This window comes from Parasteatoda tepidariorum, chromosome 4 (genome assembly GCF_043381705.1).
Source record: "Parasteatoda tepidariorum isolate YZ-2023 chromosome 4, CAS_Ptep_4.0, whole genome shotgun sequence".
NCBI classification, from domain to species: domain Eukaryota; kingdom Metazoa; phylum Arthropoda; class Arachnida; order Araneae; family Theridiidae; genus Parasteatoda; species Parasteatoda tepidariorum.
In genome coordinates this window covers 19,384,524-19,405,714 of record NC_092207.1, presented here as the reverse complement: position 1 = coordinate 19,405,714, position 21,191 = coordinate 19,384,524, and the positions used below count along the sequence as shown (strand labels likewise).

At 29.4% G+C, this 21,191-nt stretch overlaps 1 protein-coding gene across 2 annotated transcripts in view; it reads right to left on the bottom strand.

The window, feature by feature from the left end:
• Positions 1 to 18,591, bottom strand: part of LOC107437344 (putative leucine-rich repeat-containing protein DDB_G0290503) — a 31,333-nt gene extending 12,742 nt beyond the window's left edge. Inside the window, exons 1-6 of one of the 2 annotated variants that reach the window (XM_071179484.1) lie at positions 17,990 to 18,183; positions 15,498 to 15,580; positions 12,163 to 12,695; positions 10,109 to 10,387; positions 6,045 to 6,062; positions 2,191 to 2,369 (exon numbers count right to left, since the gene is read on the bottom strand). In XM_071179484.1, the coding sequence (XP_071035585.1) occupies positions 2,191 to 2,369; positions 6,045 to 6,062; positions 10,109 to 10,387; positions 12,163 to 12,695; positions 15,498 to 15,580; positions 17,990 to 18,028 (1,131 nt within the window). In that variant the 5' untranslated portion in view covers positions 18,029 to 18,183. Of the gene's footprint in view, positions 1 to 2,190; positions 2,370 to 6,044; positions 6,063 to 10,108; positions 10,388 to 12,162; positions 12,696 to 15,497; positions 15,581 to 17,989 lie in introns of both variants that reach the window. The other variant, XM_043052223.2, reaches the window with a different exon arrangement.
• Between the last annotated feature and the right edge of the window lie 2,600 nt (positions 18,592 to 21,191).

Sequence of the window (21,191 nt, the reverse complement as noted above, 5' to 3'; positions counted from 1 at the left end):
GTATTTGAGTATTTACTTTTTAAAGCAATAATTCTATAGAAATTTCGGCAGTTATTGCAAATTAATTTCACCATAGTTTTTAAATCCGATATTTTTTATACAATATTATTTATTACAACAATCTAATCTCAAAACAAAACCCTCATTTGAGGAGTCCAATTCCTGTGATTTCGTCGCCAATCTTTGTTTTTTGGGCAATTACTACTGCAGATTTCACGATTTTTTATTATTTTTTTTAGTTGTGTTGATTATTTACAAAATTTAATGGTTTAGAAAAATGCACAAATAATTTGTGCATATCCACCCCCCAACAAAATGAGAGAATATCACCCATATTTTAGAATAAAAAATTTATGTTCAATTAAAATAATATATTGTTTTTTTTTTAAATTTTGTTTTTTGTAAACACAGCATATTTGTTATTTTAAATTAGTAACATATATGCTTGTTATTATTATAAGTATCTTGCAGAAAGATATTAGAGCCAGAGAGTTTAGTCGCAGTCAAACTAAAAAGTTAAAATATCAGAAAGTCTCTCTATATTTCCTTTTATTGAAATATTTAATAACAGAAAATATTTCTGCTTTTCAGTTCTTAAACGATTTTACAGTCTGAACTTGAAAAATATGAGTTCAATAAAGTAGTAACTTTAAAAAGACATTTTTTTGTAAAAAGGAATAGTAAATGGCAACAAGTACAGTCTATACTGAAAATCGTAAAATAAAATGGGGATATTTTGATCTTATCTTTTTAAAATGCTCAAAATACTTTTTAAAATACTTTTTTTACCCGAAAATTCATATCTGCATTATTTGTCTAAAAATATATTCATTTTTAAATAGTGGACCTGTTGATAGATTTTAACAAACCCTAAATTAATTATGTAATTAGTGCAGTGTTTATGTATTACAAATAATTTGTTTTCTAGATAAGTATTATATTACAATTTAGCAATGTTCTTTTTTAATTATGTACATTATTCCTTTACATACTTAATACATTTTAAATTCTTTTTGCAAAAAAACAGATAACAGAAATATGTTTTACTTCAAATAATTTTGTAGCAGAAGTTACAAAGTTAAATTTATAAAACAATGAGTTGATAAGTGCAAAGAACAATTTAGTTAGATAATTGAAAAGAAAATCAGAAATGATAAAATATGGAGAGAAAAACCACTTGGGGATAAAGATGGGTATTTTCAAGTGGGCCCAAACTGAAAGTTTTTCTGAGCTGGCCCACCTTGGCAAACTCTGCTGCAAAGGTTATAAAAAATGCATAAATGGCAGATATCTTGAACATTTATTTTATCTTGAATTTATTTGAATGAAATTAATTTCATATTTTAAAACTTATAATTTATTAATGCCATGAATTTAGTAAGAAACAATTTTGACAATACAATAGTAATTGATATCACAGAAAAATGTATAATGATTAAAATTTACAGAAAGGTCTGAAATCAATTTTGTCCTCTGTTTTACAACCAAAACTACTAAGAGCAGTACAAATACAGGTGGCAAGTATTGCACTCTTTTACATACTTCCTATTCACTGTAAGTAAATCAATTCTGCCCTTGCTACTCTACATGTCAGTCAAATAGAAATTACATGAATTTAAACTTAGATTATATTCGCTAAAATAATCTTAAAGTTTAAATTTTTTTTTAAATATTTGATACCTATTTAATAATTTAAATTAGAAAAAAAAAAACTTTTTTTTTGCATGCTAAATAAATTCTTTTACGAGCAAAACAGGGGTAGACAATTTAAATATCAGTTCTAAGGACCAGTTACTAAAAGATATTACTAGTTCACACACATTTTCACTGGTCTGTTTACTTATTTCTATAAGATTTTTTTTAAAAAAGTTAATTAAGTGAATTTAAACGAAAAATTACAATACAGATGAAATATTTACAGCTATGGATAAAATATGATATGCTATTTTTTTTTTTTTTTGGCAAAACCGCAGACCATATCATGAAACCTCTTTACATCTATTGCAGATACTGGTCAAATTTTAGTAGTCTCAGGCCACTGTTAATTTCGAGCCTGCATAACATACATACATGTTAGCAAGAGATTAAATGAGAACTGCCTAAACATAATTTATAAATCTTTTACTTTTCCTGATGACATAAATTTTTGACATTTAAATACCAAAATAAATTTAAAAAATTAAATCTAACCTCTGAGTTGGGCGTTATATGCCTAATATCAGGAGATTGGATGAGGTTCTGAATCGGAGATTCAAAACCCTTGTCAAGAAATTCTTCCACGGCATTAAAAGCTTTTCTTTTACGGCCTCTTTTTGTAGGTTTGTTAAACTGTGGAGTAGACATAGAACTGCAATGCTTGCGGGGACTTACTGCAAAAAATAAAACACATTAAAATGCAATAATTTTATCAATTACGTTTAGAGATGTATAACTCTCCACAATATTCTTATGGGAGAATATTCTCCTAGAAGTTATATTGAAAAAAAAAACCTTAAATATTTTATTTATTATCTTAAATAATTAAAAAAGAAATATTTATAAATATTATATAAAAAATAAAAAAAAATAAGAATGTTGAAGTAAATTGTATTACCCTGAATTGCTTTCTAGAAAAATATAATTGTTTTTCATTACAGACAAATTTTGTTCCCAAAATTATTTTAAAAACTGATCCTTGACATTTATATCATTAAAAACACTTTTGCAATTATAAATATTTTTTTAATTTTCAAAGTTTTTTTTTTTGATAAAAAAAAACTTTTTTTAATTTTTTTTGATTAATAATATTAGATAATTAACATCTATGAAGAATTTACCATAGAGCTGTAACACAAATAGAGCAAGCCCACTGATGTATTTAATCATCTCTCTTTTTCCAGTTTACATTATCAGTTGTTCTTTTTTCTTGTAGATTCATGTTTCGCATTTATAAATGCAACAAAGGAAAGTTAAAAGCTTCAGGAGCGTTAAGATTAGCGGAATAGTAAAATATTTTTTGTAAACATTTTTCAAAAAGATTTTACTAGATTAAAAAAACTCTTTCAGAATTCACATTTTTTTAACACATACAAACAATACAAAACTGTTTACATTTTTACAAAACTGAGAAAATGTTTTTTGAATGAATTTAAAGACGGTAAAAATTTATCCTTTGATACAATTTCAGGGAGCGTAGCCAGATTTTTTTTTTTTTTTTAAATTAGCACTCTCTAAGCACTTGTTAAGCACTCAAAAAATATCTCTAATCACTTTCAAAGGGAAAAAAAAATCATAATTAGGATCTGTGCAGGAATATTTTTAAGCAGTATATACATTAACAAAATGTGAAATAGTCTTCCAAGTCTTTTAATGATCAGGTTAAAATAACTAGTTCCTGATAAAGAAATCTTTTCTTGATTACATTAGCCATTGTAAAAATAAAAAAATAAGAGATTTTTCCGAAAACGAAGCTTGAAATTAAGAAAATCTTGCAAAATGCAGCAGAATTGCGCATGAGAGTGCAAAAATCTAACCGAACCCAGCTCAGTAAATGCACATGTGAACCGTCAAGTATTTAATCTAACATGTAAAATGACTGACGCTTTCGCATGCTTTGACGGACGGTAAGCCGAAATGCACAGTGTTTTAATGAATTGTGAAAATGTTGAATAGAACAATGTGAAAACCATGCTTTTGCATAGTATGTGACGAAAATCGACATGGTAAAGAAAAAAAAATCTAATTTTCAAAAAGGGAAAATTAAGTGCTTTTAAAAAACACTCAATAAAAAAGCACCTTTAAGGGCTTTTAAAGAACGAGATCTTTAAGGACCTTTTAAAGAAGCTACACACCATGTCTTTTTTAAAGATAGAAAATTAAGCAATTGTTACAAACCTCGAATTAAAAAAGCACCTTTAAGGGTTTTCAAAAACGTAATTCAAAAATAAGCACCTTTAAGGACTTTTTTGAAAATGCTACTCACCCTGAACTTATTACAACTTGATTTAGTAGTTTTCTGAATTCTCTGAAATTTTTTGTAACAGCCTTGAATAATAATTTTTTTTTATTGATTTATTGATATTGAAGTAAATAAACAGGTTTAAATTTTAATCCAACATAGATCTTACAGTAGTGTACTGCTTCTTGTAAAATCATGAATATACTTTTAGGCATTTGGAATATTTGAAAACATCTACAGGAAATGATTTAATACATATTAACGAGAAGAAAAATAAAATAAAAATTGGAATTGAAAAGAAAAATGCCCTCTCTTTGAAACTTTCTTGGTGTTATTTTAAACTTTACATCAGTGTTGATAAGATTCACAAGCCTTATACTCAATGTTTCCTGTATTATTACAATTTAAAAAGAGAAGACGATTTCAATTTAAAAATATCAGGTGATTTCCTCAAAAAACTCACAAATAATTGTTAAAATTCACTTTGCCGTACTTATCAAATAATTCTATAATAATCTTCTCTCTGAGATAATTTATTTTCATATTTACTAACTGCCATATGCAATCTTAATAGTAAAATAAATTACACTGAATACAAACTTAAAAGAATTGTTTTTTTGGGTCCAAAATTGTTGTAAAAAAACCTGTTCTTAAGAGCTAGGAATAATCAGTATCAAGAATAAAATATCCCTTTTTTAAAATAATAATTTGTTTATTCATAAATTTTAAAAATATTTTATTCTTAAAAATGTTCACAATATATAATAATTATTGAATATTTCAATTGATATTAAATATCTATTTGGAATTTCTCTCTCTCCTATGAGAGAATCAGAAATCAGAATCATCTGCTTTCAGCCATTAACAGTATACCTAACTATCCATTACGATGTGCATTCATTGAATGGATTATATTGCATAATTCAGAAACATTTCTAATCAAAAGAAGAAAAATACTATATTCATGTAAATCTTATGAAATGGAATATATTTTTCAGCTTAATATTGCCATGGCTACCAATTTCTACAGGGTTTCTAAAATTTTGGTTATTTATAAACTGATATTATTTCTCCACGTAGAATTCGAATTGTGCATTCAAATAACCCTTTTTTTGACATGCTCAATTTATGTTGAGAGTATCGTAAATCCATGCAGTGTTGATTGAATTTTTGTCAGTTATTAATTTTCACATTTTTAAATACCTCAATAATCGATATCAGGGTTACCACTCAAATCTGGAAAAAAAATTCCCTGTACATATTATGCACAATATATTAAGAGAAAACATTAATTACTGGATTCTTGTGTGAGCTATTGTTGGGCTAACTATGTTTATTAGTTTTAATTGCTGGAAAAACAGCTGAACATACTTAAATAATTCTATAAATGTAATAGTTTAGTATAGCTGAAATATCATGGTTAAACATCCCATAGATTACGCTTTGAGTGGTCACCATTTTTTAAAAGACAAAAATAAGAAACAAAATTCCCTGCATTTTCCCTGTTATTTTAGGAGATTTTTAAATTCCCAGTATTTTCCAGGTTTTCCCTGTTCTCCCTGTGGAGTGTGAACCCTGGATATATTTCTGACTATAAAGGAAATTCAAATCAAACATTTGAATATTTAATAACTGGTTATTTTCCAGGATATAGGAATACTCCAGGTTTTGGTTTAAAAAAAAAAATACTACAACTTTCCCTGACTATTCTCTGATTTTTCTGACATTCCAGGTTTTCCCTGTTCCCCTGACCAGTGGGAACCCTGCTAAAATAGTCATAAAAATGTTATATTTTAGAAGATTCCTTAACAAGAAAAACAGAGCCATTGTGAAACATATAATGGACATAAACAGAGAATGTACAATTGGTTTGTACAAATCAGATTGCACTGCTATGGAAACATGGCATTACAAATATAAATTGCCAATCAGACAGGCAAAAATTTACCTAATGGCCTTTAGAACATTGAATGGCATAGACCAAAAAAAAAAATTTATATTGCAAAATAATTATTACAAATTGATATGACAAAAAAAAATCTCCTTAATTGAGATTTATTATTCAATAATTTAATATATCCCAAAAAGATGAAAACATCAGACTTACCAACAATAAGTTGTCCATCTAAATTGCAGCATTAAAAAAAGTGTTAAGTTTTATTATGACTAAAATGAAACAAAAAAGGCTAAAAGTTTCTAACATTAAACACTACATAAAAAATTAACTAAACTAAAACACTATTTATTAATTGATGGGTGTTCCATAAAAAATATGTTTAACAATTTTTAAAAATTAAATTGAGCTCAATGAGGTCTCTTTTTAATTCTTTACTAACTTTATGTTTATTATACTATTGTTATTAACTATAAATTTATTTTCAAACTTAACATTTAATTAATTATCAAGAAAATTGATTCATTGTGATATTTGATCTTTTGAATTAGAAACCCTTTCACATTTCAGCACAATTTTAAAATTTTATAGAAATTAGAGAATTTTTATAATCTACAAGAAATAGTCTGTCTTTTTCTGTTATTGGAAAGATAAAAATAAAAGGAAGAAAAATTAAAAAATTACTAAAAATTAAACAATAGGTACAGTATAAATTGGAGTAACAGATCTATGTCAAATAGCCATTCACAATAATGCCTGATTAGCATGCCCAGGGGTCTGTCTAGGTTTTTCTGAGAGGTACCTATTTTGTGAAAATTTAGACATAATTTGTGAAAAATTTAAAATTATATTAAAAAATCAACACAAAAATATGGTAAAAATATGGATTTATCGCTTCTTAAGGGATACAAAATCAAAATTTTAAGAAAAAGTATTTTTTTTTCCCTTAAGTTGAATTTGTGAAACTACCGTTTTTCCTAAAGTTGAATTTGTGAAACTACCGTTTTTCCTAAAGTTGAATTTGTGAAGGTACCGCTAAACGGTAGTCAATTCGGCCTGGACAGACCCCTGATGCCATGGCCTTATGTTACTGCACTGCTATTCAGAAGATTTCTCTATATCAGAATCAGTTTTTATCATTTCACTTCAAACTAATATAAAAATATTCCAAACGTTAGTTTTTTTTCAATGTCAATAGTTCAATGCCAACTTGCACCAAAGTAAAATGACTAACCTCACATTCCTATTCAAAGTGACCTATCCTCGCAAACACAGTTAAGTCAGGGTGATAATCCAGTACCCGAAGGGTTCCTTGTGACAGCAAGACAGAACTTTTTTTTCTTTAAGTAAATAATGACTTTTTAGGCTGGGCACAAACAGTGAAGAAAAAAAACCTTGCATTTTTCCGAAACAAAATTTTTATTATTAATTCTTCGGTTATACCTCATCCTTTACAAAACATTTATATGTGACATTGGAGTTGAAATTAACCTATTTTATTAAAAGAAATCATTATAAAATCTGTTCTTTTTGAAAAAATATCAGACTTTTATATAAATACCTAATACAGTGAAACCTCCTGTTATGGACACTCCTGCAAAACGGACGCCTCTCAACATGGACATATTTTTAATTCCCCGGGAATCTTCTACGAATAAACCATTACGTACATTCTCCGCAAAGCGGACACTCCCGTAACCGGACGCGGACAGTCATTTTGATCCTGAAACGTTGTTTTTTATCTCTACAAACCGGACACTACTTTTTCTAAATAAATTGCAAGCTAAAAAAATACAACTTTTCACCATTTTTAAAGCACGTAAATAAAAATTTTTGCCTTATCCATAACTAAAAATATTGTTAAGCTATTTCACCACCGAAAAATCAATCTTTCTCCTGTCACCTTGTCTTATCTTTGTAAAGAAAGGACACAAAATGGTACTGCACTCCTGAAATAATTCCGACATCGGCATCTTTTGATCTTTTCATCTGGACCACACAGGTTATGAGACCCCTCAAGTTGAAATGACTTCTCTCAATGCTTCTTCCCCATTGAAAATTTCTTTAATTTTCTTATCAATTTGAAGACTATATTTAACACAAGTGGGGTAAAAATAAGAGAACAGAAGTATAATCTTCGAGGTGTTTATATAAATGAAACATTTATTCAGACACTTGCTAGCTTATCAATTGTGAATAATCATCTCCATAAGTCCTCATGACTTACAGGTATGCATTACTTTTTTTTCTTTGAATCATGGGAGGTTTATTTTCCAAGAAGGTATTAACCATGTTCCCTATCAAATGATAAGTAGGGGTAAGGATTGAAACGGACTGAGGACAGCAAGCTCCTATTTGGTATTATATGTCTAACTTGAGTATCTATGCTAAGAGGAAAATTATATTTATTTATCTGTAGCTACATCCAGAATTATGTATTTATATCAAACTTCTTTATATATTCTTTTTTATCTTTCTTATTGTTTCAATAAGTATTCTTGTAGATATTTACAGTATCCTTGTAGATATTATTTAATTGTTTCTACATCTTTGAGAATATTCTAAAAATTTACGGTGTTAAATTTCGTTATTAGGGTACCCTTCCCGTAAACGGACAACTCTCATAAACGGACAAATTTTTTGGTCCCTTGAATGTCCGCTTAACGGAGGTTTCACTGTATATATTTGTATTAACTTTTTCATCCTTTGTGGTCATCCTACTTCTCCAAGACAATGAGAGACAACCTGTCCTATAAGTCTTGCGTATCCAAATTTTTCAACAAAAAATAAGTATTTTTACAACAAAAATAATTTCTTCCTATTGTTGAAAGTTTTTCCTATATACATTANTATATATATATAAACACTAAGCTTTAATTTTATTTAAATTTAAAAGAAAATGAGTAGCCACTAGATAACAGTAGTAATTATTTGCAGGGGCCTGACCAGACATTTTGCAAAAGGTCCTGTTTTTGTAAAATTGTGAAAAAACTATTCATAATTTGTCAAAATAAAATAAGCGTTAAGTTACATTCTTTCAACCAGGGTCCTGTTTCTGTGAATTTGTGCAAATAAAGTCCTATTATTTGGTATTTAGCCTATACTGCTCAACACAGAATATTCATTTCGGAAGAATAATATAAACAAAATCACTTAAATTTTCAGTCATTTCAATGGACAAATTTTAAATAACACAACTTAGTAATGTATCACTTTTAATGCGTTACGCATTAAGTAAACTTAAACAATTCTTAAATTTATAATATTTTATTTAAAAAATTGCTGGAAATTAATTTTTATTTACATAATATTCCATTAATTAATCTTATGAATATAAATTGATTAATTATTTATTTACAAAAAAAAAATGATTTAATATTGATAAGAATGTGCACACGATGTTTGTAAAAGTAGAAATATTTTCTTAGAATACTACATTTGGAATTTAAACTTTGAAAAACTTAGTTTGTCTCAAACCGCCTTTCCCTCCCCCCACCTCTGGGAAGAGTTTATTCGATTAACAAAACAATAATGAAGATAAAAAAATTTGTGAAGGGTCCATTTTTATGAAAAGATACTTTACAAAGGGTCCGTTTTCTTCTAAACAGACCCCTGATTTGTAATAGTAACACAGATGATTTTGTAACAGAGTAAGCCTGATAAGTAGAATGTAAGCCTGCTAAGTAGAATGTAAGCCTGATAAGTAGAATGAAAGTAAGCCTGATAAGTAGAATGAAAGTAAGCCTGATAAGTAGAATGATGCAACAACTTATTGTCTGTAAATATAGCTCTTGTAAAATAAATTATAAAAACATATTATAATTATCAAACTCTTACTTCCTCCTAACCAAGCTACTCGACCCCTGACAGAACAGCATAGGCAACAATATATATATATATATATGACAAAAAAAGAATAGAGATTACCAAAGGAAATTTTGCACATGGGAATGTAAGATTTCTACTCACTGAAACTAGCTCATCCATCACGAATCCTTGCCACTCGCAACGCTTAAAATGATTAGTGCTTTCATTTTGCACAGACTGACTATAGGCTTTAAATGGATTGTGGTTGAATTAAAGTTTGAAAACGCTGAATGGAACAATGGAAAAAACTACACTCCTAGCGTATTTTGTGGAGAAAGTTGACATGGTAAAAAAGAAGCAATTTTAAAGGCTTTTTAAAAAAATTTAAAATACGGACCTTTAAGTACTTCTCAAAAAAGCTACGCACCCTGTCTTTTAGAATAAAACATTTCATAAAAATAAGTACTTACTTCTTAACTTGGCACGTCGTGAGAGTCTACTGTGAAATTCTTTATGTTCAATAGGAGACTGTCGTTCTTTAAGGAAAATTTCTAAGCAATCCATTATTTCTTCTTGGTCCTCCTGAGATAGGCTATAGCAAGAAGCCATAATGTGATCTTTTTTAGTGGAGAGAGAATATTGCACCATGGCACTGAGAAGTAAGATAGTTAACTTAGCAAGTTCCAGTTCATTCCTTTCCAAACATTGGGGAAAATTGACTAGCGTCTCACACTGTAACTCCAACATACCTAAAACGTAAGTATTCAGTCTATTACATTTCTACAAACACATAACTTACTGTCCCAATAAATGCTCTCAATTATTTTCCTTTCTTTGTAACAATTATTTAAAAACAAATGAAGATAGTGTTTACTTAGTGCTGCATTCAAGGTCAGACTTAGTCTAATTGGGGCCCGGACAAAAACTTATTTTGGGCCCCCCTCTGTTTCACTACTTCAGTAATGAAGAACCGAACTTTAAGGAGATATTTAAATTTTTCACTTCATTATAGATAACAAGAAAATTGACTGGACCTAAAATAGCTATACGAAATGTCATTCTGTCCATTTTATTCATTTTCTGACAATTCTATGTCCATCATGTCGAATGCAGTTTTTTTTGTCATCTTAACTAATGTCATTGTTTACTTCCTCATATATCTCTGAAAAATTCATATCCTTGCTGCCATTGGGGTGGAATTCAGGTAAATTTTTGCAATTATTATGGCTTAATAAAGCCAATCAGAAGCCAGTATTTTTGTACATTTTACGATATGCAAAAATATAGGCTATTGATTAGCCAAATTTGTTCACTGTAATTGCGAAAATTTAGATGAATTCCGCCCTAGAAAGCCATGGATTTACGAAATATAGATTGTATTTGTACGAAATATTAATGAAGAAGCTAAATAAAACTGACGGATTTTACACTATAGTTGAATTCCATGCCAACTGAAACCAGTAGTAGAATTCCAAGCGTAAAAGAGGGGAAATCACTCAGGTATTTTATCATAAAAAATTTATTAAATATATGTGAAAACAAAAAGTGCAATAATATGCTACTTTAAAGTGCAATGTTTAATTAAATGGCATGACATTTCCCTGTAACTATTGGTCAAATTTGCAAAATGTCCCCTCTGTCAATTTTTGAAGTTAATAAAAATGTGTAAGCAATTTAAAAAGCCTTATAAGAATTTTTTTTCACCTTGAAATGTGATAATTAAATTAAAAATGACAAATAATGTTTAGTATGTTCCAAATCACAGAATATAGCGGAAATGACAGTGTATGTTAAAAATTTGGGATATTCTTTGTCCCCTTCAGTTACGGGCGCTTTTAATTACCTGACAACTAAATTATGAGGCTCTTTTATTGCTTTGTGCAATTAAATCAAACATTTCACCTTAAAGTAGTATACTATGGCACAATTTTTTGTTTTCACACATTTAATTAATAAATTTTTTAGGATAAAATACCCAGGTGATTTCCCCTCTGTTACGCTTGGAATTCTACTGTACTGATATTTTGTTTACAAAAAGTTCATTAAAGAAGGAAACTTAAAAATTTTCTATTCGACTCGGGAGCCGTTCTGATATGGGGGCCTGGGGCAACTGCCCCGGTTGCCCCTTGCCTTAGTCAGGATCTTGCTGCATTTGTATAAAGCTTAACTAAGTGAACGAAACACGTCGTCGTTTACTCCGTCATTCTCCATGCATCATTCACGTCACATTGAGCTTGTGACATTACACTGTGTCGTCACATCACATTGTCAATAAGTTACAAACTTTGAATTCATTTAACAAAACCAAAGCAATTAACTAGACTGAGGTGAAATTACAAAAAATTTAAATAGCTAAAAATAACAATTTATATAAATTTACAATATAACCCAGTCTGAATATATTTTATATAAATTCCAAACGTGTTTGCAGCGGTGTGACGCTTACGCGGATTCTATTTCTAAATTTCAAAAGAGTTTGGTACGGACCAACAATATTAAAAATAATGATATGACAATAACTTACTTTCAATGAATCTTTGCACAACATTATAGCGGCTTTGAATTTCTGAGGCAGCACTATCGGCCGTATCGTTAACATCTGAATCGTCGACATTTTCGACGCTGTTCGAATCCTCCTGCGAAGCAGAACAGTCCATCTTGGCAGAGCCATTCACAGAGACACCCATACAGGAATCCACAGAAATACATTGTTTATCATTATCTTCAGCTTTCACCTGACAAACCGCAGTTATTTCCTTCATTAATTCTGAATTACTTTCCAAGATGTTTCCATTTTCAGAGACCTCTTCTGTCTTGATGTCGGAACAGCTGAACATGCCACTAGAATCCAACTCATTGGAACCAGAATCGTGAAAACCGTTTACAACTTCTTGCTCTTGTCCGATACTCTCCATTTTTTCAATGGAAGAGTCAACAGTTTCTTTAGTAAGCTCATGTTGTTCTTCATCACCAACTGAGACTCTAGGGGGTTTATCTGAACTAGTTTCTTTGGGTTCAATTTCAGCTTTGTATGAGAGATCACTGTCTTTGTCAGACCTAAAGAAAATAAGCATGAAAAATATTTATAAAAATTTACATCATTGATTCTATTCAGGGGTGATTGTGAACCCAACTCAAAAATCCTGAAAATTTCTTGAGTAAAATCATTAAAAATTTCTGGAGTAAAATCATTAATGACCCAGTTCAAAAAATTTATGTCTTTATAAATTTAAATCATTGATATCTTCAAAACATGAAATTTTAAATAAATTACATGCAGCATAAATGAATAGTTGTGTATAATTTTACTTTTATCTCACATTTATTATTCTACCAAAAAAATATTTACAAACATAAGAGATGCCAAGTACAAATTCTATTTCTAATATCTTCAAATAAAATATACAAGAATTCATAAATAAATGTGGTTGATGATTTCTTGAAACTTCCGGATTGCGGCTAGTGAAAANAAATATGTTAAAAGTATTTTGTGAAACTACCGTTTTCCTTTAACTTGAATTTGTGAAACTACCGTTTTTCCTAAAATTGAATTTGTGAAGCTACCGCTTAACGGCAGTAAATTTGCCCTGGACAGATCCCTGTATTTATATAACATAATGTGAAAAAGTAATTCTTCCTCTTGCTCTAAATACACTTGAAACAATCTATTTATTAGTTCAATACAAATTTTTATTTAATAGACCATGGAACATTTTACATAATATCTATCTTAAAATAATAAAAGCATACTTTAGTACTAATGATGCAATAATAAATGAATAAAATGATCTTTTGTCAATTATCTTAACAACTTAACATAATGGAGCTTTAAGTATGAAAATATGCTTGTTAATACAGGGCTTCCATTCTTTCAACAAAGCAAAATTTAAGCACCTTTAAAGAATTTTTTTAAAAAATTAAGTACTTTTTTTAAAAAAATTAAGTACTGTTTTGAAGAATTAAGAACTTTAAAAGTAGTATGATTGTTTACCATCGAATATACATATGCCCCCAGTGACAGTGCAAATTATTTACCTTCCTAAAAAATCAATAAATAAAAAAATAATAAAATACGATTTTATTATAATGTAAGCACTGATATAATTTTATTATTAACAGGGCATGGCAAAAAAGTACCAGGCAATTTTCGCAAGTCTGTGTCGGTTTTTTTAAAAAACATTTTCAGATTGTTAAAAGTTAACCTTATCAAGATTGTAAAACTTAATTTATGAAACTAATCTGTATTCCATTTTTAATGATTTCATTTAAATGGAATTGTAAAACATTTCAAAAAAAAAAAAACTATTTCAACAAGTTTTTATACTTTGCTACTAGACCAGCAAATGTGTTATATTTACTTTTATGATGAACCTTAATAAAATTATTTCTAGCCAAACTTGTTATTAGAAATTAATTTTACATTATGTAGCTAAACATTCTGCGAAAAGCATGAATTTTAAAACAACCAAAAATTGAACAAAAATGTAAATTAGAATATTAGGTTGCAATGTCAACTGAATAAAATGATTATTAAAATCTAAGGATCTTTTATAGTTGAGTAGACTTAAATTTTTAAGTAACAATTTGCTTATCCTTAAGAAATAAAAATAATAGCGTAACAATCTAAAACTTTAAAAAAAATTTACATTGCAACAAAACAAATTATAACTAGTTACCACACATTTTACTTTCTTGTTTGAAGCAAATCATGCTTTCTTAGTTATTACTCAGGAAAAAAAATTCAAATTATTCTTGAAAAAAAAAAAAACTTCAGGTTTTCATCAAAAACCCAATAAACCTCAGGTTTTTGATGAAACACCTAGATGGGCTGGGATTTTTCAAACCCTGCTTCTTGCAAATCTGTTTAATATTTAGTACAATCATGAATTTTAAAAATTTTTATGCTTTTTATAAGTTTACAGTTACTTATTACAAAGTGAAATATTATACAAATTTATTTAATTCTTCAAGAATTTAGGAAATAGTTTTCGTTATGCCTACCTGCCAACTTTCATGCATTTGGCATAAAACTTTATTTCTATCATTAAAGTGGTAGTAAAATGTATGCTTTCTATATATTCCTTACATTTATAAACTTAATTCATAATATTTTTGACTACCACTATTTTTTAAAAAAATTAAGTTAAGCACGTAATACTGTCAGGGTAGTCCGCATAAGCTTTTTCAAATTACAGTGAATGTTTCTGTCTAAAATTGCAATTTAAATTCCATTTTACTGCCACTGAGGAAAATTATCCTCGAAAGGATGGAAGGTTAGCAGATATGGTTATGGATTCCAGTTCAAAAAAAATTTCTGATACTTCTTTTCTTAGCGTTTTACTTAATTCCTATAAGCAGATATGTTACTAGTATAACTGAAACTTTTAAAACTTTGAACTGAAAAATTATTCCTATCAACCTTAGTTATGCTGAAAGATTAAGGACTCTTAAAAACCTTGAACCAAAATTAAGTACTTTTAAAAACCATGAACCAAAATTAAGTACTTTGAAGGGCCTTATTTTCCAAAATAAAAATCAAGCAGTTTTTAAGGACTTTTAAGGAACCCTGTAATATAATGCAGCATCATATAAAATAATAAACATTAAAAACATTCATGCAATAATTACATTTAAGCTTCAAATTAAAAAAGTTTTTCTAAGAAAATAGATCTTTTTTTCATTTAATTATAATCAAACTGTAAATACTTCACTAATTAGGGATTAATTATTAAAAAAAATTCTTTAAAAAAAGTAGTTTTTTATTTTTTATTTTTAAATTGGTTTAAAACAGCTAGCCAACCATACATCTAATAGATCAATGAATAATGATAGCAATATAACTATAGTCTAATAACTTACAGTGTCACAACTAGTTCATTCAAAAGCTTCCCATCACTAAGCTGAGAAAAAGATGTCACATCATGACCTCCAGCACTTTGCACCTATAAGAAAACAATGAGTTTTTTTTTATTAAAAAAAATATATAGATTAAACTAGAGGCCAAAGGCATGAAATTAATTGTGGTCTGATGAGGGTTCTTCTTTAAATCTTCAAAAACCAATAATAGTAATTTGATCATTCTCAACAAATACTTTTTTCAGGTAGTGACAATATGAAAAACATTTTTGTCAGGAATTTCTAATTTCTAGCCAAGGAAAAGATAGTCTACTTAATATTTTAAAAAATATTAAATTTAAGTTCTAATTTGCGTGAGAAAAGGATAGCATGGAGCAATAATAAATATAATTATAAACATGTTTAAAATAAAAATTTAAATATAGGATAGATTTAATTTTAAGTACCTTATTAACTGCTCTCAAATGCAACAAAGAGGAAAAAAAAAATTAACTACTCTTTAAAAACATGATTGAGGTTGACTACCATTGAGGTCAATATACCCTTATCTTGAAAAAAAATTACTTATTCCTTTTGAAATTACCTTTTTTTTTTTTTGATGAGTTGTTATCTTCACATTCAAGAGTGTGAACTAAAAAAGGAAGGTTGAAAAAAAACCACATTTACGAGGAAATCACACGAATTGAACGCATCAAAACAGGGATAAAATGCACGTTTCAAGGTTCCCATTCATAAATAGTATGTTACCGAAAATATTTAATAAAACGATTAAATAAATTATTTTTAAATCTATGTGAAAATCAGAAGCGAACAGCTGCTAGAAAATAGAAATTATCGCAAATATTCAGATGCGTAATTCAAATTTCCCATCGAATAAATCGAGATCATATGAAATATATTTCAATTATATCAGTATTTTATAAAAATTATGTGACAGAAAAAAAGATCGAAAAACAACATCTACTCAGCAAATTTAAAATATTTAAATGTGCTAATTTTTATGTTTAGAATTTCTCCAGTCATAATAATTCCGCATGGAAATATCAGGCCTTTAAAGACCGCATGAAAATCAGTAGCAAATACAGGATCCAAAATTTTCAGTTTCATGATATATTACTAAAAATATTAATTCTTAATAAAATCATTATCTAAATAAAAATTGTAACCAAACAAAGAAAAGGGGAGTAAAATACCACATCGAATCAGAGTATGGGACAAAATGCACTAAATCAGTTTTAAAAAATTGAGAAAACAAACATTATTTTTGTTTCTATTAAAGGCTCAGAATTATTTTTCAATAATCAATTTTATACTTTCACCACAATACAATCATTTTATACTTCCATTTTATACACACACAACAATCAATTTTATACTTTTTTTTTACAGGCAAAGCATTTATTACAGAATATTTCTTTGAGTCTCTCGTTCTCGAAGTATACCCGAATTTGCGCTTCGTTCTTACAAATTCATGTCAAAAATTCGTCATTAGACACAAACAAGATACTTCATGTGATTTTAAACTGTTTCTCCAATTTTATCACTAGGGGAAAAATTTTACCATAAATTTTTTTAGTTATGCCTTATTCTTATATCTAAATTAAAATATATGAAATATTATACTTGCTCATTACAGTTGAAAATTATCACTTTTTTTGTTGAAAAAGTATGCGACTTTAAAGTACAACTAATTTTCTCACCCTGATTTCATTGATAATTCAGACAAGACTCATAATTAATTTTACAAAAATATAGATATAATAATGAAATCAAGAATAATATATTTTATACTAAAAAGGTACACAAAATGTCTTAAAGAAGGTTAATAAAAGTAATAAATTGATAAATCATTGAGATTTTTTTGTAATGTTAATATGAAACGATGATAAGCAATTTAATAAAAGCTTCTTGTTCTTGTTCTAGTATTCCTTCAGTTCCTGTTCTTGCTCAATTAAGATAGTAACAGAAAATAAATTTAAAAATACTTAAAAGTGTTAGAAGAATAAATCTTGACAATTAAAGCTACAATGTGATAAAATAAAGCTACATATGTGATAGCTCAGTAAATAAAAAATACAAACAAATATCCTTAATCAAGAAGTTTCAACTGTTGCACCATAAAGAAAAACAAATAATTTGCAGGAAAATTAGTTTTAAACTATTATAACACACACAATTATGACAAACGGGGCCTATAATCTCATAAAATAGAAAAAATATTCTGCATAAGGACTTAGCAGATACAACTGCTCTGTCAAAATATTCACGAATCGAATCAGGCATCTAAGCGATTGGCCATATTGAAATTAAAACATAGTTCATCAAAACTGTCAGTCGCACAAATTAAACAAATAGTAAACAAAGTGCTATTCCTTAAGTTGCACATTGAATAACTTAACAAAGATTTATAACCTTTCTAATAAAGGAATAAAACAGAACAAGACATTTTGAAAAAACTGCATTATGAAATATTATTAAAACAGATATTTACTCACCCAAGATAGCAGGCTTTGCTTCTTTTTTTCATGAATCATTTTTTATATCTAGTTAATGATGAATATATAAACACACGAATACTGCATAAAAGAAAATGAATCCAAATAACAACGGAGACATTTGCATCTTCTCTTTACTTTCCTTCTCTTGCAACCGTCGTTCACATCGTGCAGTGACAGTTAACTTAGTAAACAAAACAATATTCCGCCACTTCGCCTCACTAATGGCACAATAAAAATAAAAAAGGATTTTGACCAATCAGAATTTCTTTATCGCAAACTGAAACTTCATTGGCTCCTTTTATTTTCTAAAATGGATACAAATCTCGTTATTGAAAAAGCCTACAGATGGCGCTTCGCAATATCTTATGCTAAAACTATTCCTGATTTGTTTTTCAAATTTGATTGAAAGTGTTTGGAACCAAGAACATGTAAAATTTTGAAATTGCTCCCCGAACTTTACTTCTTAATTTTGAAACCACTCTAATACGCAATCTGCAGAGAAGACTGGTTCCATGCCTAGATTGGAAGGTAGATATTTAAGTCGCACTAGAGCTGCGCCATGAGCTTTTTGGGATTATTTCCAATGTTGCTCCAACTACAATCGCCAAGGTGCCAAATAGATATTAAACTTTCAATTAAAAAAAAAATGAAAGAACAAGTAGATGTTTTCCACATTTCGAGTTGGTTCCTTTCTGTGATGTTTTTTTTTTTATTTTTTTTTTTAATTATGANTTTTTTTTCCGTCTCTAGCAGGCCGCTGCCTGAAAATTGCTAAGCCTTGGTGATTATACTGCGAATACGAAAATCTCCCCAGCTATTTATTTACTTTTATAACCGTCGGTGAACAGTCGACCGAATTTTCAGTTCAGGACTACCAATGCTCACCTCCGTCTCCTTGTGATTTTGAATCCAATCCAGAAACAAGGGAACTCCTAGATCAAGTTTTGAGAGAAATGCGTCTTCGCGGAGGACTTTTTGATGGAACTAACCCGCATTTACATGGAGAGGAAAACCAAGAAAATCTCCCATGGTCAGCCTGACGTCAAGAGGACTCTAACCCATGATCAGTCTACCACTGAGGATATTTTACGTCAGCACTGTGGTTGGTTGCGAGCCGGATACGGAATTCGAATTAACCTGCCATTGCCAAGATTCGAACCCGTTTCACTTCATTGGGAGGCGAGCTCTCTATGAACATCTATATCTATATATATATTTGTATTAACCCGGTCCGAATTTCCTAAACTTCCCAAAATAGCAATTTTTTATGATTTAAGTGCTTGACTTCGCGAATAGGTCATCGGGTTATCAAAGCAGGGGGGCCATCCCCTCTGAAGAGGATCAAAATTGCAATGGTATGTCTTCAGATCATGCTCAGGGATGTTTCCCAGACCATTGCCAGTAGCCCATTGTGCAGCTCTTGTGCGACGTAAATAAAGTACCTACCTACTAATGGAATTGTTTTAAAATTAAATTAAATAACGGGGGATATTTTCGTATCGTGATCCTTCGCGCCAACTACAATCGCCATGCCAAATAGATTTTAAACTTGGAAATTTAAAAATAAAAAAAACATGTGGATGTTTGGTGGTTACGAGTTATACCTTTCGATATGTTCCCTTTCTGTGATGTTTTTTTTAGTTTCGTGCGGGACGCTACCCGGAAGTTTCCAATACTTGGCGATTATTCCGCTACAGATCAAGATACGGAAATCTCCCCGGGATGATTTTGTAGCAGTTATCACCAAGGAAATATTAAAGCTCGTTTGAAATAGATACATTTTTTTAGAATTAATACACACAAAAAAATTTAAAGCCTTCTCTGGCCCCGGTTTTGCAGCCCCTGTCCCTCGCTGTAATAGCCCGACGACTTACAAGTGAAGTTGAATACTTAATGGTAAAACAGTTTTAATGAGGACCGATCCCTCGCACCCTCGGTTGCTACTCAGGCTAATTAAAGTGGAACTCGTCAGCTTACTGACCGCTACCAGTGATGCTTGACTTAGATGTTCTACCGGGAATCGTGTCTTAACGATCAGTCCACGGTGGGACTTCATGTCTAGAGCCTCCCTACTTTCCTCTGCTCTGATGTATGGGAATGTATTATAAGGTTTCACTTTCAAAATATTTTCCCGTTCTTATTATCAAAAATATTTTTTATAATGTTCATAAGGCTTAAATTAAGAAATATGTTTAATGCAATTTTGAGTTCCATGTAGTTTCGAAGTTTAAAAAAATTTACATCAGTTTGAAAATCAAGACAGAAACTAATGTACTTCCTTCTCCTGTAACTATCCACACGCTATCACTTATGGTGAAAGCACGCCTGATGTTGCCATTGGTAAAGGGTTTTGCTATGCGTCACCGGTATTGCTGGTTGCGAGTGAAAAATTAAAGTCATATTCTGCCATGCAATAAAATAAAATAAAACGCAGGGACTCCACGATAAATTTCAAGTTAAGTTGCAAGAAAGATATTTTCCTTCCACACCTAAAATAGAATCTCAGAAGACTTATAAAAAAATTAATTTTTGAAAAAGGAAAGAGAAGCTTTTTTTTTAATACTTTGATATCACGGCAGTACTGCTGTCCCTTGTTGAGGAATAGCAAAAAGAGGTCATCAAAATGACTAGTAGAGAATATTTTATAAAAATTCGTTGCGTGATGCGAACATGCATATATTTATCCCCATACGTCGAGAATTGCTACCAAGTTTCTCCAGAATCACTCTCTTAACTTTAAAAACTTCCATTGGTCACTTAAATCTCCAAGCTTGAGCATTATTGGACATATCTGGGGTGCCTTTGTAAGGCGCTGTTTACGAAATTTTATCACCTCATTATCACCTAGGCCCAGGCATGGGTCTAGGACCCACAATTTCTGAGGGCCTCAAAAATTAGTAAAAAATCTAATTAAAGGTGGGATAGCTATGTGTTGGTTTAAGTACTAAATAAAAAATTATTACAGCTTACAATAAAAAATAATTCAACTAATCAGTGACTTTTAGCGAAAATCACTGATTTCAATTGTGTGTGGTCATCAGACTATTTTTATTTTGACATAACATTGTTTTGTTGTTTTATATTTTGCTTTAATTTATAGATACGTAAACTTTATCTTAAAAAAATAATCTTCAATTGTCTGCTTTCAAAATTTCTTAAAATGTTCATCTTGAATCATGAAGTTCGATAGATTCTTTTC